Consider the following 25,178-nt stretch of genomic DNA (forward strand, 5'->3'; position numbering starts at 1 on the left):
TTATTTCTTGTGTGTTGACATGAGACGATCAAATGTGGGTCCCACAATCCTAACATGAGAGGTTAGGGTATTACTTGTACGGTAGCATCGAATTAACCGATAAGGGACAGGGATCTGAACTGCGGACGACCCGACTCGACCCACAAAACCTCTAAGATCCAACCGAGGGGGAGACTGAACTAATCAGAGTTCGGAGACTCCCATCGCCGCCGAGAGCGATAGAAATGGGAGGACACCTGCTCCGCCACCATCTCCTCCTCCCTCTGATCATTTCATTGTTTATTCTGTCATACTCTAAGAAGGCTTTCGCCGATCCCGGCGCCTATTCGAGCAGCGGCAGGACTTCCGGTTCGAGAGTAGAGTGGCAGGCCCTCACCAAGGGAAATTTCTCGTCTCAGATTCGCCTCCACCCCCAGATCCTTCTCGTGGTCACTGTCCCTTGTAGGCCTCTTCCACAATTCCTCTCAAATCTTTATTTTCATCTTAACGCCCTGTTGTGTTAGATGGGTCGAGAAGATAGTTTCAAAGTTTGGTTTTCTAAGTTGAATTACATGGTATATGCCATTTTTGACTATTTACACGAAAATTCCATAAATGGCGTGTAAGCAAAAACTATTTTGGTTTGGTGAGTCATTTTTTTTTTAAAATTTCAATATGTTTATTGATATCAGCGTTGGTGTTGTTGAAACTCTTTATCGACAAGTTAGACTTTTTTACCTAGAAAATCAGGTTGAATGTACTTAGATCATTTTAATGGAAAAATGCATTAACCAGTATAAGAACTAATGTTGTTTGTGAGATTGCTTAACAGACACTTGTATCTTCTTTTGATGAATGATGCAAAAAAAAAAAAAAAGCTAGCGTTTACACATATGGAGGTATATGGAAATAAATTTGCATACTTTCTTGTTGTTTGCTTCTTCTTCCTAGGGGCTAGATGTCTATATAGAAAATTTGAATGATCTATCAGATACATGTTTTTTTTTTTTGAACTTTCTCATGACAATCTTAAGAATTGTTCTAATTTATTACAGGGTCTGGTGAAGCACGAACATTAATGAAGGAAGTCTCATACTTGGTGGCCAATGACGAGAAACTTAAATTTCTAAAACTAATGGTTATTAACAGGAATTCTGAGAAGATGCTAGCTGAGATCCTTGGTGCTATAGATGAGATAACAATATACTACTATCATAATTCAGTGTCACACAAGTATCATGGGAGATCCAGCGCACAAAGTTTACTATTTTCAGTCCGTTTCTTTTTGTCACTTAAGCCCGATGAGATTCCTCTGAAGCCTGTGCAAACTCCAGAAGATCTTGAAAACTTTTTCAAATCAACAGATAAAGCTGTTCTTCTACTTGAGTTTTGTGGATGGTCAGCCAAACTGATGGCCAAAAAGCACAATGAAAATTCTGGGACTCCCATGCCCTCATTCAATTATTCAGAGAATGGTTTTCCATCTTAACTTGATCTCTTGCCCTATTGATGGCTCATTTCAGGTCTTCTTACTTTACGTAAGCTGAAAGTTGTAAATCCAACTAACCACCATTTAGCACTGAGATCTTGCTCTGGAAATATGCTAAATGCCAGTGACAATTAACATAATTGGATCAATTGCAATGTAATTGCATAATTGATAAAGGCTGTGCACTTTCGGCTTTCTGTTTTCTTTACTGCATAGGGTCTTAGTATTCTTGCATGATATTTATTCAGCTGTCCAAGTCCTTTTTCAGCATATAATCTTTGGATTTGCATAATGATCTAATCAGCAAAGTATTAGTTTGTCGTTCATAATGAGATATAAAATTTAAGAGTGCTTTTAAAGTTTGTGACATAAACTACTAATACATATATTCTGAAATCTACTCGATGTTACTCTACTCTTCATATTTTGTAGCTTAGATGGCTATTTTCCTTTCAAGTGCTAGTGCATCATAGTGAATATGGATTATTCTGATATCTAATAGAAAAAACATGTTTTATGCCTTTAATGTAGCCTCTTAGTTGTAGAATCTCTTAGGTTACTTGTTATATAAAAGTCCTACCTGAATTTCGATATTTGAATACTACTTGCTTTGTTTCTAGACTACATTATCCTTTTTGTGTATTAATGTCCTTATAAATACTGCAGTTGGCATACCTACGCCGAGTATTTCTAGTGATCCTCTGGGGGGCTTTGACATAGAACAGCGAAAGGTTCTTTTATACTTCTATAATCAAATGCCTTTTGACCATTAGTCACTATCCATTGCATTAGTGCATGGGCTGATTTTATTCTCAATTTGGGATGACTAGGGTAATGAAGACAGACTTACATGTGGTGTTGAAGATGGACTCGCAAGTTTGGATTGGTTTAATGAATATACTTTAGCTAATCATAGTGCTCCAGAACAATTAGAAAATGGAGGTAGTAATATGTCATGTACAACTGAAGAATTTAAGCAGTTTGAATCCTTTTTCAACCAGTTCACTTCTATTGCAAGAGAGTATTTTCTACCGCCTGAGAAGCAAAGATTCGGATTGATATCTGAAATTTCTTTGTTACCCTTTCTCAATCTTACTAGTCCAGATAAATGGCTAGTTGTACTTCATGTCTCTGGATGTTCTAATTGCACAATGATAGTTCCTGAAGGAGATGATCTGAGAAAAATTTTGCAAACACATCAGTCTATAGTGATGGAGGTATATTGTTGAAACTTTTGATATGTTTTGCCTATTTTTTCATTGTCAAACTTAGAATTTTTTTAATCTGAAAAATAATGTCAAATCACAATTGCCTTCTCATCATTTCTAAAAACATCCTGAAATCAAGCAGATATTGAAGTAGTATAACATTGCATTAAACACTCAATTTGAGAGAATCTTCCTGGTTACAGAACAGCATGAAAGAATAAAAAAAATTCAGATAAATAAGTCTCTTAAATTCATAGTTTCCCCTGTAATATTTCTACATTTTATCTACAACTAGTTCAGGATCTAAAGTTCTGGTTCATTCAAATGTAAATCTATTGTTTTGGCACCAACTGCTGTTATTTGATACATGGCTTTTCTGGCTGACATAAATATATTAATATTTCAAACATGAATGCTTGGAAGAGTTATCAGCATTTGCTATGGCAAATGCTGTATATTTTGACCTTTAGTATGTGGTTAAGTTCTTATTAAATTTGCTAACAAAATACTTATTAATTTAGCCGACCCCAAATAGCTGGAATGATAATGATGCTGAACCCTTATTCATTTGTCTTAATAATTAGATTATATCATGAAGGCTTTTAGAAACTATGAGAAGAAAAACCATCAATCTCATATTTTGACCATTTATGTTAGTTCTTGTCACACATATCCGTTGTGAAAGGTGATAATTTATTAGTCATCATGAGTGCTTGGTCATCATGGGAAGATTCTCAGCCAGTCAATTGGTGTGGTAGAGGTTACATAATCACCATGGTGATTTGATGAATGTAATTTACTATTCCTTAGTTTGGTGTTTATTGCAACATTAAGTCACCATGGTGATTTGAGAACACTGAAGTCATACCATGAAAAAGGAACATGAAATAGAAAACTAAAATGAGACATGTGATCTGATATCCACTAGGGAAAGTGCATATGAAGGTAAAAATTAAAAAAATAATATCATCTAGAATTCTAGATTTCATTCTCCTGACAAGGATGCTTTTCAAAGAGGAGTTGGCTTTTCTTTATTGATAATATAGTTAAAATGGTTGAGTAATCTGCTTTATGAAATTCAATGAAGAGATCAGTATTATGATTTCGTGAAAGAGCCTTGAAACTGATTTATAATATGATTATTTATAAAGCCATTCCTTAACAAACCGTTTGCAATTATTGATGTCATAAGTTGGAGAATGAGATGATAAAACAGTTTTTGAATCTAGTGATGTTTGAAAGATCGTTTTTTTTTTTGGTACTTGCATTACATATGGAATTGTAAACTGGCTTCCATGCCCTTGGGATCTAAGTCAATAGTGTGATAAGCTTTTTCAGAAAGTTTTTTGCTTTTTTTTTTTCCTTATGTGGAAATTAATTATAAGGATGCCAGCAACTAGTGTCATTAGGTGGGACAGTTGAGACTAAACAATAGTGGCAGAAGTATGTGAAACATCTTAGAAGTGTATGCTGCCACAATCTGTTGAGATGACACTCCTTTTGTCCTATTTGCAAAACTTTTCATGTTCATCATTTTTTTTCTTCTTCTTGGTAACTGACTCATTATAGGGTTCATTCTGCCTGCATAGGTGAGAAAATTAACTCGTGAACCTGTGAACTCTACTATCAGCCTAAAATGCTTAAGCCCAAGTTACTAGTAGTCCATCCATTTAAAAGCTTAGAAATCCTCTCTATCAACCAACAACTCACAATGTAGTGTTAAACTAGATGTGTCAGAATGTCAAGACCCAAATCCAACTCAGCCTAAAATCATCACTAATCAGTGTCAAGTGAGAGGCCCAATGGTGGTTACTTCACACAGGTTGCCCTTTTAACACCTCATCAGCTAATACCAATTGTCACTACCACTTAGATGACAGATCTGATCTATTAAATTATGAGGCTAAACCATCAGCCCGAAATGCTTAAACTTTAATAGTAGCTCACCCATCTAAGCTTGTTCCTCTCTATAAATGAACAACTCTCAATGCGAGTCTAAACTTGGGGTGTCACACAATTACTAGTAATGCGTTAATCATTCCTTAGGCATGCTGGAACTGGGAGGAAAGAATAAAATATGGGTGTATGACTAAATGTTAAGTTGAATATGCTAAGGGTAAAGTTGAAAACAATAACATCCTAATTTTTCTTTTGAATTCTCTACCTAATCTTTATAATTAAAAATTCTGAATTCAGGATCTGTTTTTGGGTAAGTAGAACAGCTAAGGTAGCCTCAAACTCAATACAGTTCTGCCATGTCGTAAAGTTGAAAACAATAACATCCTAATTTTTCTTTTGAATTCTCTACCTAATCTTTATAATTAAAAATTCTGAATTGAGGATCCTTATTGTTTTTGGGTAAGTAGAACAGCTAAGGTAGCCTCAAACTCAATACAGTTCTGCCATGTCATGCTTATGAATGATCTCGAAGAGATCCATAAAGAGATCCATAATACTTCTATGTAACCTCGAAGCCCTCTTGTGCATGTTTTATTCCAAATAAGCAGATCATCAATACAGCTTTGAAACTCATGGGATAAAGTATGGTTCTAAAGCCTAATTTTGTCACTTGCAATCCATTTAGAGAATTGTTCTAATGACTTGTATTTATCTTATACTAATTTATATTTGTCATGGTAGATTTGTTTATTGCAAAACATATTGTTCTTCAACCACTAGTTTCATTAATTCACAAGTAGTTAATCAATATTCCAATTTTTGTTCTAGTTATCTGTTTGACTGATGTTTTCATTTTTCTCTACCTTTTCTTATCTAGTTTGATGATGATCTTGAGCCTGCATTTCCAGCAAACAGACCTTCAATCATTTTATTCATTGATCGATACTCAGAATCGTTGAAAGTTAGAGAAGAGAGCAAGTTATCTCTTGAGGTTCTTAGAAAGTTTGCTTCACAAAATCAGCTTTCCTATCAGACAGATGGACAGAAAAATAAGAGAAACATTGGTGGTTCTTTGGAAGAAGCTTTCTCTAGAGCATGGAACAGAAATGTGCCCATTTCCTCTGGTCATCTAACTAGAAAAGCTTCTCCCAAAATTGTGAAAATCCAGGATAATATGACTATTATGATAGTCAATGAAGGGAAGGAAATTTCTCTGCAAAACACTGCCCTTGAAAATCACAACAACCCTGTTTATGATATTCTAACCCAATTACTTCAGAAAGAAAATCCAGCACTGAGAGTAAAAGAAACAAAAATAAGTGAAGTAGCAAAGAAAGCTGGTTTTGAGCTCTTATCTGATGATTTTGAAGTGCAAACAGTAGAATCTCCCTTTCCACATAATGGTGATGATCAATTCAGCGAAGTGATTATGACTTCAATCACCTTGTTAAATGATCCTCAGGAACCTACTGACAGTCATCATGATGCAAACAGTGTGTTATTCAGTGATAAAGAAAATAGAATTGAAAATGAAGGAAAGCAATCTGTGTATTCAGATGTTGATATCCTTGAACCTGATGAAGTGACTCTTGGTGAGCGTGAGCATGCTAAACCATTAATTGAATCTATCAAAGAAGTTCCTGATAAATGTGATTCAAAGGAAACACTGGTTTGCAAGGGTGACCAAATTTATGAACAAGAAACAGGATTGACATATAATGATGAACATCTTGTTTGCTTGGAACAGGACATGCCTAAGTCAGAGGGATACCTTCAACAAGAGGAAACTAATAAAACTGATCCTGCACCAACCACACCAACTTCCAATCATCTTGAGACAGATTTTGTACCCAGTTCTTCAGTTCTTTCTGCAGGGAATGACATAGAAATCACTGAAACATCCATAACATTACAAAAACTAAATGAACTAGGTTATCAGCACCATCCTTTTCTAGGTTCATTTTTCTTTGCAGATGGTAATTATCAGTTGCTAAGAACCTTAACTACAGGTTCCAGGATTCCAACCCTAGTAATTCTTGATCCTCTTCAGCAGGAGCACTATGTACTTCCTGAGGAAATAGATATTAGCTATCCTTCTGTAGTTGATTTTCTACAAAAATATCTAGATAAAAATCTTACTCCATATCAACACTTGGAATCATCACCCAAAATTTTTAGGGAGATGCCAAAGCCTCCATTTGTGAAGTCAGATTTTCATGAAGTTGATTTTATACCTCAAGTTACTGGTAGCACCTTTTGCGATCTTGTTATGGGCTTTAAGCCTTGTGAAATCAGTAGTAACCTGCCATTTCCCAGCTCAAAAGATGTTAAACCTGCTTGGATGGTTGATGTTCTTGTGCTTTTTAGCAATTCTTGGTGTGGATTCTGCCAGCGTATGGAGTTAATTGTGCGTGAAGTGCATCGAGCATTTAAGAACTTCATGGATTTCTCATTGATTCAGTCAACTAGCGGTGATCCTATGCAGATCAAAGGTACATTACCTTTTCACTTATTACTTTACTACATGCCTAGAAATTTGCTGTTTAAATTTGGGAAAGGAAAATATTTTGCATCATAATGAGATAACCATTAATATGTGGTGGCTTTGATATTTGCCCTATATATATATATATATATATATATATATATATTATATATATATAGTGGTTAGCGTTTACCCAAAAAATTTAATCCACAAAAAATAAGTTACAATAGCAAATATGCTCATGTAATTTTTACAAGTGGACATTTTAACCATTTAACAAAACAAAATTTCAATTTGTTCAATATCATTTCTTAGTGGCCTTTTTTTCTCTTGTCCAAGATATCAATAAAACGTATTGAAATCTAGCAGTCACAAGTCTACTTGGTCAATCTATATCCGGATTATCTAATTTTGGCCACCATGGTTAAGTAAGATAGACATGAAATTCCTATGAGTTTAAAGTATCTTACATCTATTATTACATATTCATGAAAATACAATTGTAGGAGAAAGAATAAGCAGTCGAAATGGAGAAGAGCTCCTGGAGTCTAATGTGAATGCCGTTTTCCCCTTATGTTCAAAGGAATATTTTATAAAACTGTTATATTTTATGGATTTGATTGTTGAACTTTTAGGAAACGTATAAAAAAGTTATGTACAAAAGCTAAGATGAATGAGTGAAGTTACTGGAAGAATAATATAAAAATACTAATGTGCGAGAGGAATTAGGTCTAGCTACAATAGATGATAAAATGAGTGAATAAGTTAAGATGGTGTGGAAATGTGTACAGGGGTAGTGGGAGACAAAAGAAATCAATGAAATAGAAAATGATATAATTAAATTGAGTATTAGTAATGATACTGCCTTGCATAGAACTCAATGGGCATGTAGTTGATGCCAAATAGTTTGGATGTAATATCTAAGTCCTTATTTAACTCAATTATTTGTTTAGCATTGGATCTAAATTTGGTTTCCTTTGGGTTTTAAATGACTTAAATTGGTGTCATATAGTTTGAGTTAGTCTTGTGCGATAGATAATAAAATCAAAGTTTTTATTTCTCGGTAAAGACAATACTCAGGGGAAGCAATTATGAATTTATGCTTAATTTTATTTTGGATTGTTGATTTTGATTTTGATACACAGGTGGGGTATGTGTGCTGATGTAAACTGAAGGAAATAATGTTTTACTATTCTAATGTATTTTAGTGGTAACTTATAACTGTTTTCTGTATGATGAATTAGATATGGAAGTTGAAGAAAATGAGTAGAACCTTATTTTAAATGCTCCAGATTCTTAAAGTGTTCTCTTTGTTTATTCATTCTCTTGTATGTTCATTGATTTATTTCATACAACAGAGCTGCGTAACAATTTTAAAACCATTTGCATTTATGACCAGAGAAGATACTCTGGTATAAAGACTGAAATGTACTCTTATTGATGCTCTATTTCTTACTATTTTGTTGCCAATCTTATTTATGTTTTTGATATTTGAGTTGGGAGATTCAAATCTTTTTTTTTTGATAGATATATTCCAATCTGTACAAATGCTTCCTTTTTTCAACTAATGCAAACCATAAAGTGTCCTTTATCCATGTTATCTTATGTTGTGTGAAGACTAAGGACATATGGCGAGATTTATTTCATGTTATGCTACAAATCTAGGAAGATTTTTTTAGATGTCCTTTATCCATGTAAGTATCATCTCTACAATTTGCTACTGGAATCCAAATGATCAATTTATGAATTGATGATTTTTGATCATTCATAAGTTCCTTGCAGATAAGAAAGAAGACTATCTGCTACATAAGTTCCCAAAGGTCCTCTTAATGGACTGTACCTTCAATGACTGTGGTTTATTTTTAAAGCCACTTGGTAAGGTATGTGATTTGACGTGCCAGCATATTATTTTGTTGTAAAATCACTCTTTTATGAACACATAGTATATTGTTATTGCAATAATACTTGAGAAAGTGCTGTTCTTTGACATTTTTCTTATTGGTTCCAGCTTTATTTTCACTTTAATATATTCATATATACTTTGTACATCTTATGGCCTTCAAAAAAAAAATAAAATCCATATATACAGTATATGGAAGTTTAAAATTGACACTTGTAATACACAAAATTAACACTTTAACACACCTAAAAAACCCCCATAAGGCCAATGTAAATTCCATGACCAAGGAAAGCACCTATGAAATTGTATCAAAACAAGCCTGAGGAACTTGATGACTATTGTATTATTGCTGTTGTTTCACATAAATAACATAATTTAATTTTACTGAAATAGTATCCTAAGATATGACATGATTTGATTCATGTCAGACTAGATAATGCAATTATTGGAATTGGATTCTGGAATCTTGGAAAATTATGGGCAAATCAAACGCAATATCTCATACATGAACTATTCCCTGTGTTGAGTATACAATTTTTTAAAATCACATTTACCAGACTCATCCATAAAGTTATTTGCAAGAATCTTGGAAAGTTGACCTGAAAATCCAGTTAAGTTCTTAATGCTCCTCTCTAAGAAAGGGTAGGTTAATCAGGTTATTGCTGTAGTGAGTTTAGTCCCATATTCGGTGGTTTATGTTTAGGTTTTACTCACAGTCCTGTTTATACATTTAAATAGCTCTTTACAACATATGCAATATAATTTTTTTCTCCCCAAACTTTAAGTGTTGAATTCAGTTGTGCTATGGCTTATCTTAGAGAGCGATTTTAGGAACCATTATCGCAGTGTTGGTAATTTGATATTTTTCCATGCCCTACAATTTGAGATTCTATGACAAAAGTACAATTAATCGTTCATCGATAACACAGGCAATCTTTTATATTCTAGTTCATATATATCTATCATAGATTCATATTTTAGATTTCAACTATGGTGCTTCAAGTTGCTTCAGTATTTGGTTGTGACTTTCTAGTTTGGTTGCAGAAGGAAAACTATCCAGTAGCACTGTTATTTCCAGCAGAGAACAAAAGTGCTGTCACCTATGAGGGAGATATATCAGTTGTTAGCATAATGGAATTTATACTATCTCATGGAAGCAATTCTCATCATCTGAATATGCATAGAGGTTTATAACTTGTTTTTTTTTCCTACTATTTTTTCAGTATTTTGACATTGATATTTATGACGCACATAAATTTATGACTTTTACATGGATTAGATTTCTGATACCTGACCTTTTAATTGAACTTTTGGGTTTCTTTTTTTGTCTGTAGCAAGTTTGTCTCGGCACTGTTTTCAGAACCATAATGCTTTAATAGACAGGTAAGTGACTTTAGAGGTAGTTTCTTTCTGTACAAGCAAAACTGGATTACTAAGGTAGTGTTGCCTTATTGGTTTAGCTTGATAACAAAGAACCTATGGTGATTCAGCCATTAGCAATGAGTGAGACTATCCCATGCTCATTTACATTCCATCTCTTAAATGACACCATTTGTCAATAAGTAGTAGTGTGTTTCTCAGGATCCCATTTAAACTTAATGTTTAAGATGTCGATTAACTGTTACAAAAACAACTCAGAACTCCGTTCTCATATTCTTTTCCTAAGTAAAACAGTAATTGCAAGTCATTTGATAAAATGTAATAATAAGTTCAAGTGTCTTTCAAAGTTGTTTCACTAAAAGCAAAATGGATGATACATCTGTAACAGAATTTCCTGTTGTAGGCTATGTATCCTAGTTATGTTTCCTACTGGACCCCTAAATTATATAGTAGAAACTTTTAACCTAGCTGGTTACATCATTGGGCTTCTTTACAGATTGGACTATAAGATCCAGATACTTTTTTTTGGGTCTCAAAATCACTTCCGTTGGAGAAATTTAGTAGGCTTGTCTCTTACGTTTTCTGAGGTCTGAACTTATTTGCACATCCTGTTTTGTGTTTCAAGTAGACACAAATGTATTTGTTTAATGTTTAACATTATAAACTCTTTTTTGCATTATAACTGTGCACGCAAAGTTCAGCTCCAATTAGCTAACATTGCTCATTCATTCACTAATCATTAGGGACTCAAAATACATAAATAAGGCTTCCATGGTTTTATAACTTGTACAAGAAAAATAATAGAGTAGACAGAAAAAAATTGATTTTTTTTTTCCTCCAATGTTAACAAACTTAAGACCATGGGAATCAGTAATGTTCTTTTCTCTGCCAAGTATTACTTGAGTCACTATTTATTATCGTCAAATTTACTATTTAGGCCTTCTACGGACACACTCAAGGAAGGTAACAAGGGATGAAGAAATCTCATATCCAACGTCCTTGACAATTGATGAGCAAGCTCATTCCGCTTCCGAGAAGTGCAATGAACTCATTCTTAATGAAGCTACTACTGCAGACAGCAGGCACCCACTTGAACCAGATTCACCAGTCACCTTCCTTGACCAACACAAGCACGTACTCGTTGGATCCATTCTCACTGCCACTGACAAGCTCCTTAATGCTGCTCCATTCGACCACTCTAGAGTCCTTATTGTAACCGTTGACCAGAACCAGGGCTTCCAAGGCTTGATAATCAACAAAAGGATAAGCTGGGATGTGTTCAAAGATATGAGCAGTGATCTAATCTCTCTAAAGCAGGCTCCTCTTTTCTATGGAGGTCCAGTTGCGCTTCAAAATTTGCCCCTTGTCAGCTTGGTCAGGAAACCAAAAGTGGGTTATATAAAAATAACAAAAAGCGTCTATTTTGGCAATCCAAGTGTGACCCGCCAAGTAATCGGAGAACTCACATCAATGAAAGAATCTATTGATGATTATTGGTTCTTTTTGGGTTTCTCAAGTTGGAGATATGACCAACTCTTCAATGAGTTAGCAGAAGGTGCATGGCACTCGAGCTCACAACCTGTTGAACACCTGGATTGGCCAGAAGTTTAATTATGTCAAACAAAATGCATACACTGAATGATGGATGCATTTTTTGGGTATCCATGAGATAGGTAATACGATATGATCACTGAGTGGGTTGACAAGACAAACGATTGTTAAGAACAAAACAAAATTTTTGTTTGATGCAGTTTGTTTTTGTAAACTAGATTTTTTTGTTTTTATTTTTATTTTTTTGTAAGAATGACAATTGCCCGCACTTAAAATTGTGAAAATTTTAGGAAGTGCATTTAAACTTTAGATTTTTTTGTTTTTTATGTTACGCTTCCCCTCCAACTATTGCAGGGTTACATTCACTGAATTATATTGTGATGTTGGATTTTAAAGGATAATATCATTTTTAAAAATTAACATCATCCCTGTTGATTTTTAAAAATTATGATCATTTTGATACCGCAAAATTTTAAAATTAGTATTATAGTGATATTGATTTTTAAAATGTAGGATCCTAGTGGTGGTTTTTTTGAAATGTAACATTATTATGATTTGAATGTAAACAGAAGAGGTAAAATGAGAAATAAGTGTGTTTTTTTGAGAAATCTCAACATTAGATGCGTTTTTTTTGGAATTCTATAACTTTTAAGTGTGTTTTTTTCTTCTAAATATCAAGTTTTTTAAATTGATTAATCTTAGAGATAGATTAATCTGATTTTATAGAAATTTTTAATTAATCATCAAAATAAATTCGGAAAATACAGATGGAATTTGATGGACGTTATGAGTTAGCACCGGCCGCCCTTTTAGTTAATTGCTGTTTTAATAATAGGTTTTGATAAAATTGTCCAATGCCATTTTATTTGTGCATAGATTTAATCTATGCATGCTAAATGATCTACACACTGCTTTGTAAATCAGGATTTGGCTTGCTGACACAGAAACGCCATTTAAGTAAATTAATGTTTTTTTTTTCATTGAAGTAAATTAAATATATGTTAACACACAATGTAATTTAAATGTCTTTTTACTGGATCAGAACAAAATGCTAAATATAATGAATATATGTTAATTAGATGTCAGAATATATATATATATAAATATTTCCCAAAAAATGTTTTTTTTTTTTCATGAAACAAACCAGTGGTCCAGTTAGGTTTAGGCCAATTATTTACCTTCAAAAAATCAGCAACAAGTGAACATCGATCCCTATATAAATTGATCTCTTCGAGTTCGACCCCTAACTTCACACTTGTATCCCGCTTCCATTTCTCCCATGGCCGCCGCCGCCGCCTGCTCCTCTGCTCTCGTCCGCAGTCGTTCCGCCGGCCTCTCTTCCATCCTCCGATCGGCCTTCTGCGCCCTCGCTGCTCATGCCGATCCCCCCGCCTCCGCCGGTCTGGACACCATCTCTGCCGTCAAACGCGCCATCCTCTCGGAATCGGACCCCGACCGCATCGCCGATCTCTTCCAGTCCGCTGCACACCTTCCCCGCTTCTACACTCACCGCCCCATCTTCTCCCTCACTGTCGACAAGCTCGCCCGCGCCAAACGCCCTGACCTCGTCGACCGCCTCCTGTCCCCGCTCCTATCCGACGTCAAGTGTACCCAAAACGAGGGTTTTATCATCCGCCTCATCTCTCTCTACTCTTCTGCAGGCATGCTCGATCACGCCGAAGCCACTTTCAATCGTATCCCTCAACTCCTTGGTCGGTCCGGCTCCGACAAATCCCTATCTGCCCTCCTTTTCGGTTACTTCCGCAATCGCCAGTTTGACCTCGTCATCAAGACCTTTAACCATGCACCAAAGCAGCTGGGCGCCGTTCCTGGAATAAACTCATATAATGTCCTCCTTCAGACATTGTGCCAAAAAAATGATCTTGAAACTGCACGCAATGTGATTGATGGAATGGCTGAGAAAGGAATTGCCCCAGATATCATCTCTTTCAATACTCTCTTGAGCGGCTACTTAAAAAATGGAGGAGATGATCGATTTGATGAAATTCTTGAGCAAATCTCGAGCGCGGGATTGGAGCCTAATGTTGTTACCTGCAATTGTAGGATATCCAAGTTCTGTCGAAATTCAGAGACGTTCAAGGCACAGGAGTTACTGGATGTGATGGTTTCCAAGGGTATCCACCCTAACTTGACAACTTTTAGTACCATAATTAGTGGATACTCGGCAGAAGGCAATGTAAATGCTGCATTGGAGGTGTTCAAGAGGATGAAGGTCATGAAGAGGACGAACAAGAGTGAGGGAGTGTCACCTAATGCATATATATATTGTGTCTTGGTTCGTGATTTGGTTCAGAAAGGGGAGTTTGGTGAAGCACTGGGTATCTGCCAAGAATGCTTGAATAATAAGTATGTGCTGCCATTTGAGGTTGTGAAAGCACTGATCGATGGTCTGGTGAAGGATTCAAGAATTGACGAAGCAAAAGATGTTGCGGCAAAAATGAGAATGATAGTGAAAGGCAGTGCCATCAATTCTTGGAATGAGCTTGAAGGTGAACTCTCTTTGTAGGTAGATTAGTTTAGTTATTTTTCCCTGTTATGGATTTCATCAGAGTTGTTTGACACAACTAAACTAGTTCTTACCTTTTTGGCTGTAATATTTGTTGGTGTATGAACTAAACAATTCTTATCCAATAACTTTTCATTTAATTTAGCTACTATGAGACCCACTTTATAAGTAAGTGCTTAAATTGGCTTTATTTTTTGCATGTTTGGTTCAAATATTTTCTGTCTAGGAATGAATTTGGATCAAATATTTGTTCTGTTAGAATCCTTGTTCCTTAATTTATTAAGAATGATTCATGAATACTTTTTGTTCCTGATTCCAACCATACTTATTAGTCATCCTGAACCCCAATCCTTGCACTTAACTTATGAAACCTCATGAACTCTTGAGACACCCTCATCTCCCCATCATTGAGCGCCCAAAATTCCCTCTGAATTCATCACTTCCCCTACTATTGTCGCCATTTCTTATGCCGACTTGAGTTTCTCCCGGCTCAAATTCTATTGTTGTTGTTCAATCTCTACCTTCCTGTTTGACACACCTAGCAGACTTCACCTCTAACATTCGAGCTCCACCCTCCTTTTGTAGATCCAACAACCATGATAGCAGCATAAATGAGCTTGATTGCCCTTGGCCACCACCAAATCCACAGAAATCGTCTCTTCCAGAATTTGAATCCTCTAGAGAAGCAATTTCTCTAGTAGGCTTGCTGGGTCACGATGGTGGTTGTGCCAGGTTGGCAACATTCTCCTCACGCTTTGCTCCTCACTAATGATGGTGAGCAGCACTTGAGTCCCGAGTTTTAGGATCTGCATCCTGTATAGCAGAAGATTCTACTTCAGGCTTTAGAATCTCAATTTTGTGTTTTTATCCTCTTGCATTTTTTTGGTCCTAAATGAGTGAAATTTTGGTTCAATATGCATTTTTAGGGTGTTATCTTTTCGACTCCAATTAGTGTTTCTGAATTATGTGTATGTTCATGAGGTGATATTGGTGCTTTCTAATTAGTCTGTTCTTGGTATACAATAGGTGCTTTAATCTCTCTAGTTTCACTTTATTTCTTGTCCAGTTTAGAATTTTTATTTTTTCCCCCTTGTATTAGGTTAATCAACAAAATTACTTTTCTCTTCTGTTTTTTCATTTGCAACGTATATTTATCTTTGTGGGTTTCTATCCCCATAAAAAGCAATAAGTTATGTTTAATAGACAGCCACATAGGCAGCCATATTCCTCGAAAGCTTGATTTTATTGTTACATTTGTTGACACACTTGCATGCTCTGAGATTACTTGTTGGGAGCTGATTCATGAGTACAAGGATGAAATTATGAGATTGGCATTTCACAAAAAGTTATTGGAGTTTATTACCTTGCTTATATTGAAAAGAGAGTACAATTTATTGTTGGTCTATATAAATAAGAGGGGGAAAAGGAAATGATAGAACAATACATTTGATCATCATTACAATTCATGTAGAAGTTGACAGGGTTTTCTTCTTGCTCTTGTACAAAGATTACTTTTTTGCCTGGGTATGCGCAAATTTACCCGGTTTGGCCTTGAAACCCCTGCTACTATTTATTGTCATCGTTTATCATTTGTGGAGTGAGTGAAACTTCATATCATGGTGAATAACCAGAATCAAATGTTGGTGAAACTCAAATCTTAGTTTATGTTCTGGTTGGCTTCTTGTACTGTTTCTGTATATCCCAGCTCTACCAGTTGCTGGAAACAGTGAAAATTGGCACGCTGCCATTAGTTACGTTGCGGTCAGCTAGTACTCCCTGAATATGCAGAAATTAACTTGCTGTGATGGTTAGAATGCTGGAGAGTATAGTATTAGTTATGATCGTCTTGCTGGTTTGTAGAAGCAAGAATGATGACATTCGTTGCTGGAATGCTGGTGGGTCAACAATCAAAAAGGTGTGTTCAAAATTTATAGCTACACGATCCACGAACATTGTCATACCCACGCTTTGCTGATTTGAACCGTCGCCTTATCGATGAGCTGACATTTTGGACTCTGTTGGAATTTCTACAGATCTCATCCAACATATATTGCTTGTTCCTTGAATATGACTCCTTGTTTGTTGCTGAACTTGCTGAGTATGACGGTTTTTTTGCTAGTTTCAGTTTCAGAAAACTTGGTAGATACACTTGTTAGTTGTGGAAAATTGGTTACTGGACTGGTTTATGGTGCTCTTTGTTTGTTTATGAAGCTGTTTGGTTGGGAAGTTGCCGGAATAGATTGGTGTTCCCCGAATGACTTTAGGTGTTTGGAATCTTGCTAGATGCATGCTTTCAGAAATTTTACATTCTTGAAACCAAAGATTCCTCAGGTGTCCTTATCGCTCGATCTGAGTTATTTGGAGATTCAATTTGATACAATTTTATACCTACTTTTACTTTTTGATATATTTTCTATGCACATTTCTTTTTTATTAACATATCCCTATTCCATGAGATTACTATGAACCAAATAGATCAACATATCTCTATTGCTTAACTGACTATTCTTGTATGCAAAATCAAGTTTTCGTAATTGAACAGCGTACCGATCACGTTACATTTTGAAGTCAAGTTGGAACACTGTTAATGTATTATTATTCTAAAAGCATAGTTATTATTTCGTGTCCCATGTAATTTCATGGACACAAATAATACTCTTATCTATATATTATTTCGTAATTGTTCATTCCCTTTGTTATGATATGTGAATACAATTTGAGAGGAAACAATTCGTTTAAATGAGCAACTCAATCCATTTCACTCTTTGAGAATGGATTTTTTTTTTATTCTGCCCCTGTTAAATTAAACATTTATTCACAAGTCAGGTTGGACAGACTTAGTAAATTCAGTCAACCAAGTGGGTCAACTAGCCAATCTACTCGGTCAAACTAAGCATCTCAAAGTTACAATTTGAGATAAATAAAATAAATCAATTGAGTAAACAGAACAAGTTAGTTGAGTTCAACAAGCCAATCAAGTTAAAAAAAAAATTGCATTTTAATTCGACAGACACAGATGATGTAAATCAGATTAGTTGGAAGAATTAGAGTTCAACATTGGTCAAACTATTTCCTTATTTATCCCATTTTATATATTTTCAATCTCATTGTAGTTTTAGTCATTTCTTTTAAAAAAATTTCTACTCCTTTCTGAAAGTGACAAAATGTATTGGCTAAATCGAGGATGCTTTGGGCTTGATCAATTGATCTTTTTAATGTGTTGGGCCAGACCAAATCCAATCTCACATGAGATATGGTGGGCCACGCCAAATCTAATCTATCATTAGTCGTGCTAGGCATGACCTGTGACTTCATGCAGACTGGTCGGCTTGTTCCCAGCTGAGCCATGCCTAAGCTAGCATAGTCCAAGCCCATCTATTTTTATTTAAATAAAATAAAAAAAATCACAGAATATTTTCTAAAATAAAAATGTTATTTTATATGTTTTTATAATAATTTTTAGATATTTTTTTAAAAAATATTTTTAATTCATTTGAGTATTTAGGTCGAACTAATCATGCAAGTTTGTTAGGACCTATGCGAGCTAAAGGGGTGAATAACTTCGATCGCGTTAAGTTGATTACGTAGCGTAAACTTGAACGAATTGACAACACAACACAAACAAGGACGTTTTACTTGGTTCATCGCCTCCCCAAGACGATTACGTCCAAGGCCTAGTGTAATACCCCGGTTCTGAGATTCTGATTAAATATGACTTAAAATGTTAGATGGTACTATCTATATCATCAAGGTGCATCTTCTTTTCGGAAGTCCAAACTTAAGAACTCCAAATTTAAGCGTGCTTGGCTTGAAGAAATCTGAGAATGGGTGACCTTCTGGGAAGTTTTCCAGGGTGAGTGCGAGTGAGGACAAAGCACACTGAAAGGACCTCCGGTGGTCTGTAGAGCTAGTCATCAACCCGATGGGTAATTTTGATGGCGTTCCTGGTTCGGTCCGTGTGGGGGCCGTCGGGGCCGGGGTGTTATAGATGGTATCAGAGCGACCTTACGACCGTGAGTGTGCCTGTGGCAAGAGCACCTAGGGCACCACCTAGCGAGGGAGATTTTGGGATTTGTCTATGGTGTGATTCGTGGTTACACAATGAGGACATTGTGTCTTTAAGTGGAGGTGATTGTAATACCCCGATTTTGAGATTCTGGTTAAGTATGACTTAAAAGGTTAGATGATACTATCCATATCACCAAGGTGCACCTTTTTCGGAAGCCCAAACTTAAGAACTCCAAAATTAAGCTTGCTTGGCATGGATAAATCTGAGGATGGGTGACCTCCTAGGAAGTTTTCCAGGGTATGTGCGAGTGAGGACAAAGCACGCTGAAAGAACCTCCAGTGGTTTGTGGAGCTAGTCGTCAACCCGATGGACAATTTTGGTAGCGTTCTCGGTTCGGTCTGGGTGTGGCCCGCCCGAGCCGGGGCGTTACTCACACACCCTGAGAAAACTTCCCAGGAGGTCATCCATCCTCAGATTTATCCAAGCTAAGCACGCTTAACTTTGGAGTTCTTAAGTTTGGGCTTCCGAAAAGGAAGGTGCACCTTGATGATATGGATAGTGTAAAGGATCGGTGGCCGGCTTGAAGGGGAGTTGGATAGACGGCGCCCCAAAATCGCTTTCTTCTCTACAAGGTGTTAGTGTGTAGCGGAATATACTAAACAAAAATAATAAGAACAAGCAAGAAAGAACAAACGCTAACACAAATCCTTTACGTGATTCGGAGATTGCTTGCTCCTACTCCACGGCGTGTCCTTGAGGTGGACGAACCCTTGATCCTTCTGTGGATCAATCCCCGGCAATCTCCGGCTAGCTATTACTCCTTCTCGGTGGAGTACAACCTCTCACAAGGTTCTCTTCCTCTTACAAGATGAACTTAGGTTTAGGAGGAAAAGAGTAAGCTTGGAAGCTTTGGGCAATGACAAGGAGTGATTCAACAATAATCAGTTACCTCCTTCAAACCCCAAAGCTTCCTTTAAATAAGAGCAGAGAGTTGATCATCATATCAACTCATCTCAGCACCAGTCGACTGACGAAACCATCAGTCGACTGGTGTTACCGTTAGAGGTAGCCAACGACTACTTTGCAGCACCAACGGTCATTTACCAGTCGACTGCATGTTTTATCAGTCGACTGGTCGTTGCCGACTGAGCGAACAGAATGCTTCTGTTCGCTGCCAGTCGACTGCGCAGTCGAAGTCGACTGGTGCAGTTGACTGCTAAAACATGTAGTCGACTGGTGCAGTCGACTACTAAAAGTTACAACCGACTAGACTGCACCTTGTTACACACTCACACTCTTCCTCTCCGGAGTCACCCTTGAAGTTCTCTTCCTCGGCCTTCGTCTCTCAGATGCACCCGAGCCCGCGACTCCTCTCCGTGTCATCCTTCACGTTGCCTTGAAATCCGCTTCCCTCGGCTCCACTCCGTTGCTCCTTGTCCGGCAGTCTCTCGGATGTCTTCCACACCATCCTTCACCGAATCAAGGATCCGAGCCCTAAGATGAGCTTCCTAAGCTTAGCTGCACCAAGCTCCTCATGTGTGTTTCACCAAGTCCTGCAAGACTCAAACACGCATATCAAATATATATGAAAGCCTAACTTAAACTTTTTGACACACACATCAAAACAATGATCGTACCGATCAAACCTAGGTTGATTGCATCAACAATCTCCTCCTTTTTGATGTATGACAATATGTTTAAGTTAGACATTAATAACAACATGAAAATTAAAAGCAATATGTAAACATGAAGCATAATTCCCAAGCTTCCCCTTAACATATGCTCTCAACCTTAATTTTCAAGTTTTGCACATAGTTAAGTTTCTAACTTAAACTTTCCCATTTCTCCCCCTTTGACACCATCAAAAGTTGTACGAAACATGTACCCATACCAAGATATCAATGTGGACTTAAAATGACCCAAAACCAGCTCTTGAAGGTGCTGGAAAATAGCTACCAGTTGACTGCTAACTGTCGCAGTCGACTGACACATTACTGATATGAATTTCAGCCTTCCGAAGCCAACTTCAGAAATGTATAAATAATTCTAGAAAATAAAAAAAATCATGAAATTTTGAAGACATATTTCTTTTAATGGGCTCTATCTAGGAAAAATATGTTTTCATAAAAATTCATCATATTTTTGAACTTTTGATAAAAACTCAAATGCCTTGAAAATCACTCAAGTTTGTATCAAATTAAATCCTAGTTTTGAATTCATATGTTTTAAAATAACTATTCACTGTAAATAAAATATAGAATTATTTTCAAAATATTTGAAATGTCGAACTATAATCTATGGGCAAGATGCCCATTAATTAAATATTTTCTTTCCCCATAGTTGGCTTATGATCATTAAAAATTGATACATTTCATAACTCATCAACATGCCATAAGCATATGTGAATTATTTGTATCATCCTAATATCTCACATTTATGGTTAGAAAATAATGTGAATCATTGTGAGATAAAGGTAACCTCTACTTAGCCCTTTTGATCATGAATTTTTATCAAGGCTAACCAAATATTCTCCCCCTTAAGGTCTCACGTCAACCATTTTTCAAGGATTTGAATTATGATTATCATGGTTGACTTGACCCAAAATCCTCTAACCCTTGAGGATTGATTTTGGTACCCAATAGAGGTTCTTTTTAATTGGGTTTACCAAATACTCCTTAGGAATCTATTTCCTATCTATGGTCTTTGTCTTAGGTTGCCCCCTAGCAATTAGACAATGATAGACTTTTTCATTGTTGGATTCCTTATACCCTAAACCCTTTTTGTTGAAACTTGCCCTTTGGCTCCCAATAATCATGTTTAGGGTATTTGAGCTAATTTCAAATTTTCTAAGGGCATTGGTAAGATATTCTACCTTTTCCCTTAATTTCCTATTTTCCTCTTCTAAACATGAATCATATGAACTTGTAGAAGAAGCATGCATATCATTGTCCTTAGAACACATGGATTCTAATTTGTCATGAAGCATGCAAATGTCATTTTTCAAAGACTTATTTTTCCTTTTAGCCTTAAACAAATTATCATTTGTACTTGTAATAATTTTAATTAAAACATGGAAAGTAAGATTATGTACCTCACTTATCGAGAAGTCCGAATCCGAAGTTTGACCTCCCCCTTCACTTGAGCTCCCTTCTTCATCTTCACTTGAGCTCCTTCCTTCTTCTTGTTCGGATGAAGTGGAGGCTACATCATCAATTTCCATTAGAGTAAAATTGACTACATGGTGCTCTTCTTCCTCCGATGATGATGATGGATCATCCCATGTTGCTTTTAGATTTTGAGCCTTCTTCCCTTTTTCTTTTGTCTTCTTCTCCTCCTTCTTCTTCCCTTCCTTCTTCTCGAAGATAGGACAATCATCTCTTGTGTGTCCTTCTCCTTGACACTTATAGCAAATGATCTTCCTTGTCCTACTTTTGCTTCTAGAACTTTTCCTAGCACGAGATTTGTTAGAAGAAAAAGATTTAAATACCTTTCTCATCTTCCTTACCATATATGCCTCTTGATCGCTATCCATTGAGGCACTTAATTCTTCGGAGTCGGAAGATGGTGGTGATGAAGATTTCTTCTTCTTTCCCTTTCCCTTGTTTGCCACAAGGGCTACTCCTCTTGATCTATGAACTTCTCCATCTAATCCTTCAACTCTTGTCTCGTGAAGCTCCATTGTTGAGAAAAGTTCATCTAGAGAGGATTTCTCTAGGTCCTTTGATATGTAGTATGAATCTACAATGGAGCTCCAAGTTGTGGTTCTTGGGAAAGCATTTAGGGCTTTCATCATCATGTCTCGATTTGAAAGTATCTCACCTACACTTGTTAGTCCATTAATAATTTCTTTAATTCTAGAATGTAAAATTGATACCTTTTCTCCTTTCTCAAGCTTGATATTGTTGAGTTGAGTTCGAAGGAGGTCTCTTTTTGCCAATTTTGCTTCTGATGTCCCTTCATGAAGCTCCACTAGCTTTTCCCACAAGTCCTTGGCACTTGTATAGTTTCCAATTCTTGTTACTTCTTGTTATGGAAGAACATGTAGTAGGTGATGCATTGCCTTGGAATTTGCTAGATGCTCTTCTTTTTGTCTTTTGGTCCATCTTGTTATGTCGATTGTCTCATTGTGTTCATCCTTGGGCTCTTCAAAACCACTTCTCATGATTAGCATAATGTCAAAATCGGTATTGAAAAATACCTCCATTTTCTTCTTCCACCAAGAGAAGTCTCCTTCAAATTTGGGTGGATGAATATTTGAGCCGGCTATTTTGATGAATTGCTCTTCTTGGCGATTAGTCCGTTGAAAGGTGTCCTCGCTCTGATACCATATGTAAAGGATCGGTGGCCGGCTTGAAGGGGGGTTGGATAGACGACGCCCCCAAATCGCTTTCTTCTCTACAAGGTGTTAGTGCGTAGCGGAATATACTAAACAAAAACAATAAGAACAAGCAAGAAAGAACAAACGCTAACACAAATCCTTTACGTGGTTCGGATATTGCTTGCTCCTACTCCACGACGTTGTTGGCGTGGGAAGCATCCGACGATCAAACCTAAGTTTTGATAATGACAAAGGATTCAAAGTTAAGGTTATATTGTGATCTAACAAGTCTGTTAAGTGTTTCAGGAAAAGTCCTAGCTGTGGTTAGGCAAGTGAAAACCCTAGGGGGTGGTAGCCCTAGGTCATAGGGGGTGGTAACCCTATGCGGAAAGTCTTGGTGGGTCGAGTGCTTCAGGCAAAAGTCCTAGGGGGGTAACCCTAGGTGGAAAGTCCTGGTGTCGCGAACCAGGTGAAAGACTGGACCAGCCGGGAAGCGGAAGTCCAGCAGAAAGTCCGGAAGCATCGAGCACCGAGCAAAAGTCCAGTCGATTTGGAGGATCGCACTGACAACAGGTAAATCTCCTGAGTGGAGTAGGTGAGGACGCGTTCCCCGTAGAGGGAATAGTAGGCGTCGGGTCGACCTAGGGTTTCCGGTCGAAAATCTGAAGTCAGACCCGGACAGTCCGATGACTGTCAATTATCATATCTATATTGTTGTTTTGTGCTAACTTGGTTTTGCAGGGTATGTGTTTGGGACTAATACTTTTTGCAGGACCAAAGGAGCACAACTTAGCCTCGGATGAACAGTGTCCGAGGCACCTCCATGGAGCTTGGAGGCGCCTCGGGTGCAAAGATGGAGCTGGCTGCGAAGCAGGCTTGGAGGCGCCTTGGAGGAAGCTCAAGGCGCCTTGGACTGGTGGATGAAGGCGCCTTGAAGAACCATGAAGGCGCCTTGAACCAGATAAAATTCGACCAAGTCTGTGCTGATCCACGCGTGCGACTCGGCGGCCTGGAGGCGCCTCGGACGAGCTTGGAGGCACCTCCAGCACTGTTTAAAAGGAGGTTTCGAGCAGTGGCCTAAGCATCAATTGAGAAAAGCTTTCTTCTTCTGTGCTCTGCTCAAAAACTATTCCTGAAGCGCTGCAGCGACCTTCCGACGACCCGGAGCTTCTGTTTACATTCTATTGTTGTCGGTATTATTGTTTCTCAATCTTGCACTTATTGTAATATTTGTAAAACCTTATCGAGCTTATAGTTGTTGCCAACGGAAAGCGATCAAGGATCGCGGACCTTCGAGTAGGAGTTGTCACAATCTCCAAACGAAGTAAATACCTTGCGTCTTTCTGTGTGCTTTTAATTTTCGCTGCGTTTATTACTCTGTTAACTCTTCGAATGTTTTTACGATTCTGAAACGAATGAAATAGACACGAGCACTATTCACCCTCCTCTAGCGCTTTTCGATCCAACAATTGGTGTCAGAGCGGGGTAGTTTTGAATCGGTGCAACCACCATTCAAAATAATTTTACATGGTATTTTCAGATTTTTTCGGAGTCAATTAGAATTTAGCTTTGTAGTTTTTTCTAATTCTTTTCTCGATTCGGTTTTTTGCTCGAAGTTGGTGCAATACCACTCGAGTCCGTTTTTTTAAAATTATTCCCGCACTACTAATCCAAGACTTAGTCTTGGAACAAATTTTCATTCTTTTTGTCGTGCAGGATTTCAAATGGCCCATCAAGAGGGTTATAGCACCGTTCGCCCCCCGCTCTTTACCGGAGAAGACTTCGGGTACTGGAAGGGGCGAATGGAAACATTCCTCAAAACCCAGCTCGAGACATAGATGATCGTCAAGATAGGACTACAACTCCCATCCGACGAAGACAGCAAGCCGACACCCTACGAAAAATGGGAACCAACCATAATCAAGAAGGTGGAAGCTGATGCCAAAGCGACCTGCACCCTCCAGTGTGGACTGACCAAGGAGGAGCTCAATAGAGTTGGTCCGTTCACATCAGCAAAAGAGCTCTGGGAGAAGCTGATCGAACTCCACGAGGGAACCTCCGACACAAAAGTAAGTAAACGTGACTTGTTGCTTAATAAATTATATAACCTAAAAATGCAGGAAGATGAGACGGCCTGTCAACTCCACGCACGTATACAAGACATTCTCAACTTCCTCCAGGCAATCGGTCAAAAGGTAGAGAATATGGACATCATAAGGTATGCACTCAACTCTTTTCCTAGGAGTACATTGTGGGCATCAATGGTAGATACCTACAAAGTCTCCAAAGATTTATCTTCAATTAGGTTAGACGAGCTATTTTTAGAATTCGAACTTCATGAGAAGACTAATACACAGTCTTCCGAGAAAGGAATTGCTTTGCTTGCAGGTATCGGTGGAGCTCGCGAATCAAGATCACGACGAAGAATCAAAC

The 25,178-nt window shown here is 37.2% G+C and overlaps 2 protein-coding genes across 2 annotated transcripts; both read left to right on the top strand.

Annotated features, from left to right (window-relative positions):
- The first annotated feature begins 124 nt into the window (after positions 1-124).
- LOC122028252 lies at positions 125-12,130 on the top strand. The gene is made up of 8 exons (XM_042587281.1): positions 125-441; positions 1,035-1,454; positions 2,135-2,199; positions 2,299-2,685; positions 5,453-7,067; positions 8,843-8,940; positions 10,005-10,146; positions 11,278-12,130. Exons 1-8 carry the CDS (start codon positions 225-227, stop codon positions 11,949-11,951), a joined length of 3,618 nt encoding a protein of 1,205 aa, XP_042443215.1. The 5' UTR covers positions 125-224; the 3' UTR covers positions 11,952-12,130.
- A 985-nt stretch (positions 12,131-13,115) lies between these two features.
- Positions 13,116-14,562, top strand: LOC122028258 (pentatricopeptide repeat-containing protein At1g61870, mitochondrial-like). Its single transcript, XM_042587295.1, has one exon. The coding sequence runs from the start codon at positions 13,171-13,173 to the stop codon at positions 14,416-14,418; it is 1,248 nt and encodes a 415-aa protein (XP_042443229.1). The 5' UTR covers positions 13,116-13,170; the 3' UTR covers positions 14,419-14,562.
- The last annotated feature ends 10,616 nt before the right edge of the window (positions 14,563-25,178 follow it).

Source organism: Zingiber officinale, chromosome 1A, assembly GCF_018446385.1.
Source record: "Zingiber officinale cultivar Zhangliang chromosome 1A, Zo_v1.1, whole genome shotgun sequence".
NCBI lineage: Eukaryota > Viridiplantae > Streptophyta > Magnoliopsida > Zingiberales > Zingiberaceae > Zingiber > Zingiber officinale.

Coding starts and splice junctions, on each gene's coding strand:
- LOC122028252 (XM_042587281.1), top strand. CDS start 225: ATGGGAGGACACCTGCTCCGCCACCATCTCCTCCTCCCTCTGATCATT. Junction 7,068..8,842: donor TGATCCTATGCAGATCAAAG/GTACATTACCTT, acceptor AGTTCCTTGCAG/ATAAGAAAGAAGACTATCTG. Junction 8,941..10,004: donor TTTTAAAGCCACTTGGTAAG/GTATGTGATTTG, acceptor GTTTGGTTGCAG/AAGGAAAACTATCCAGTAGC.
- LOC122028258 (XM_042587295.1), top strand. CDS start 13,171: ATGGCCGCCGCCGCCGCCTGCTCCTCTGCTCTCGTCCGCAGTCGTTCC.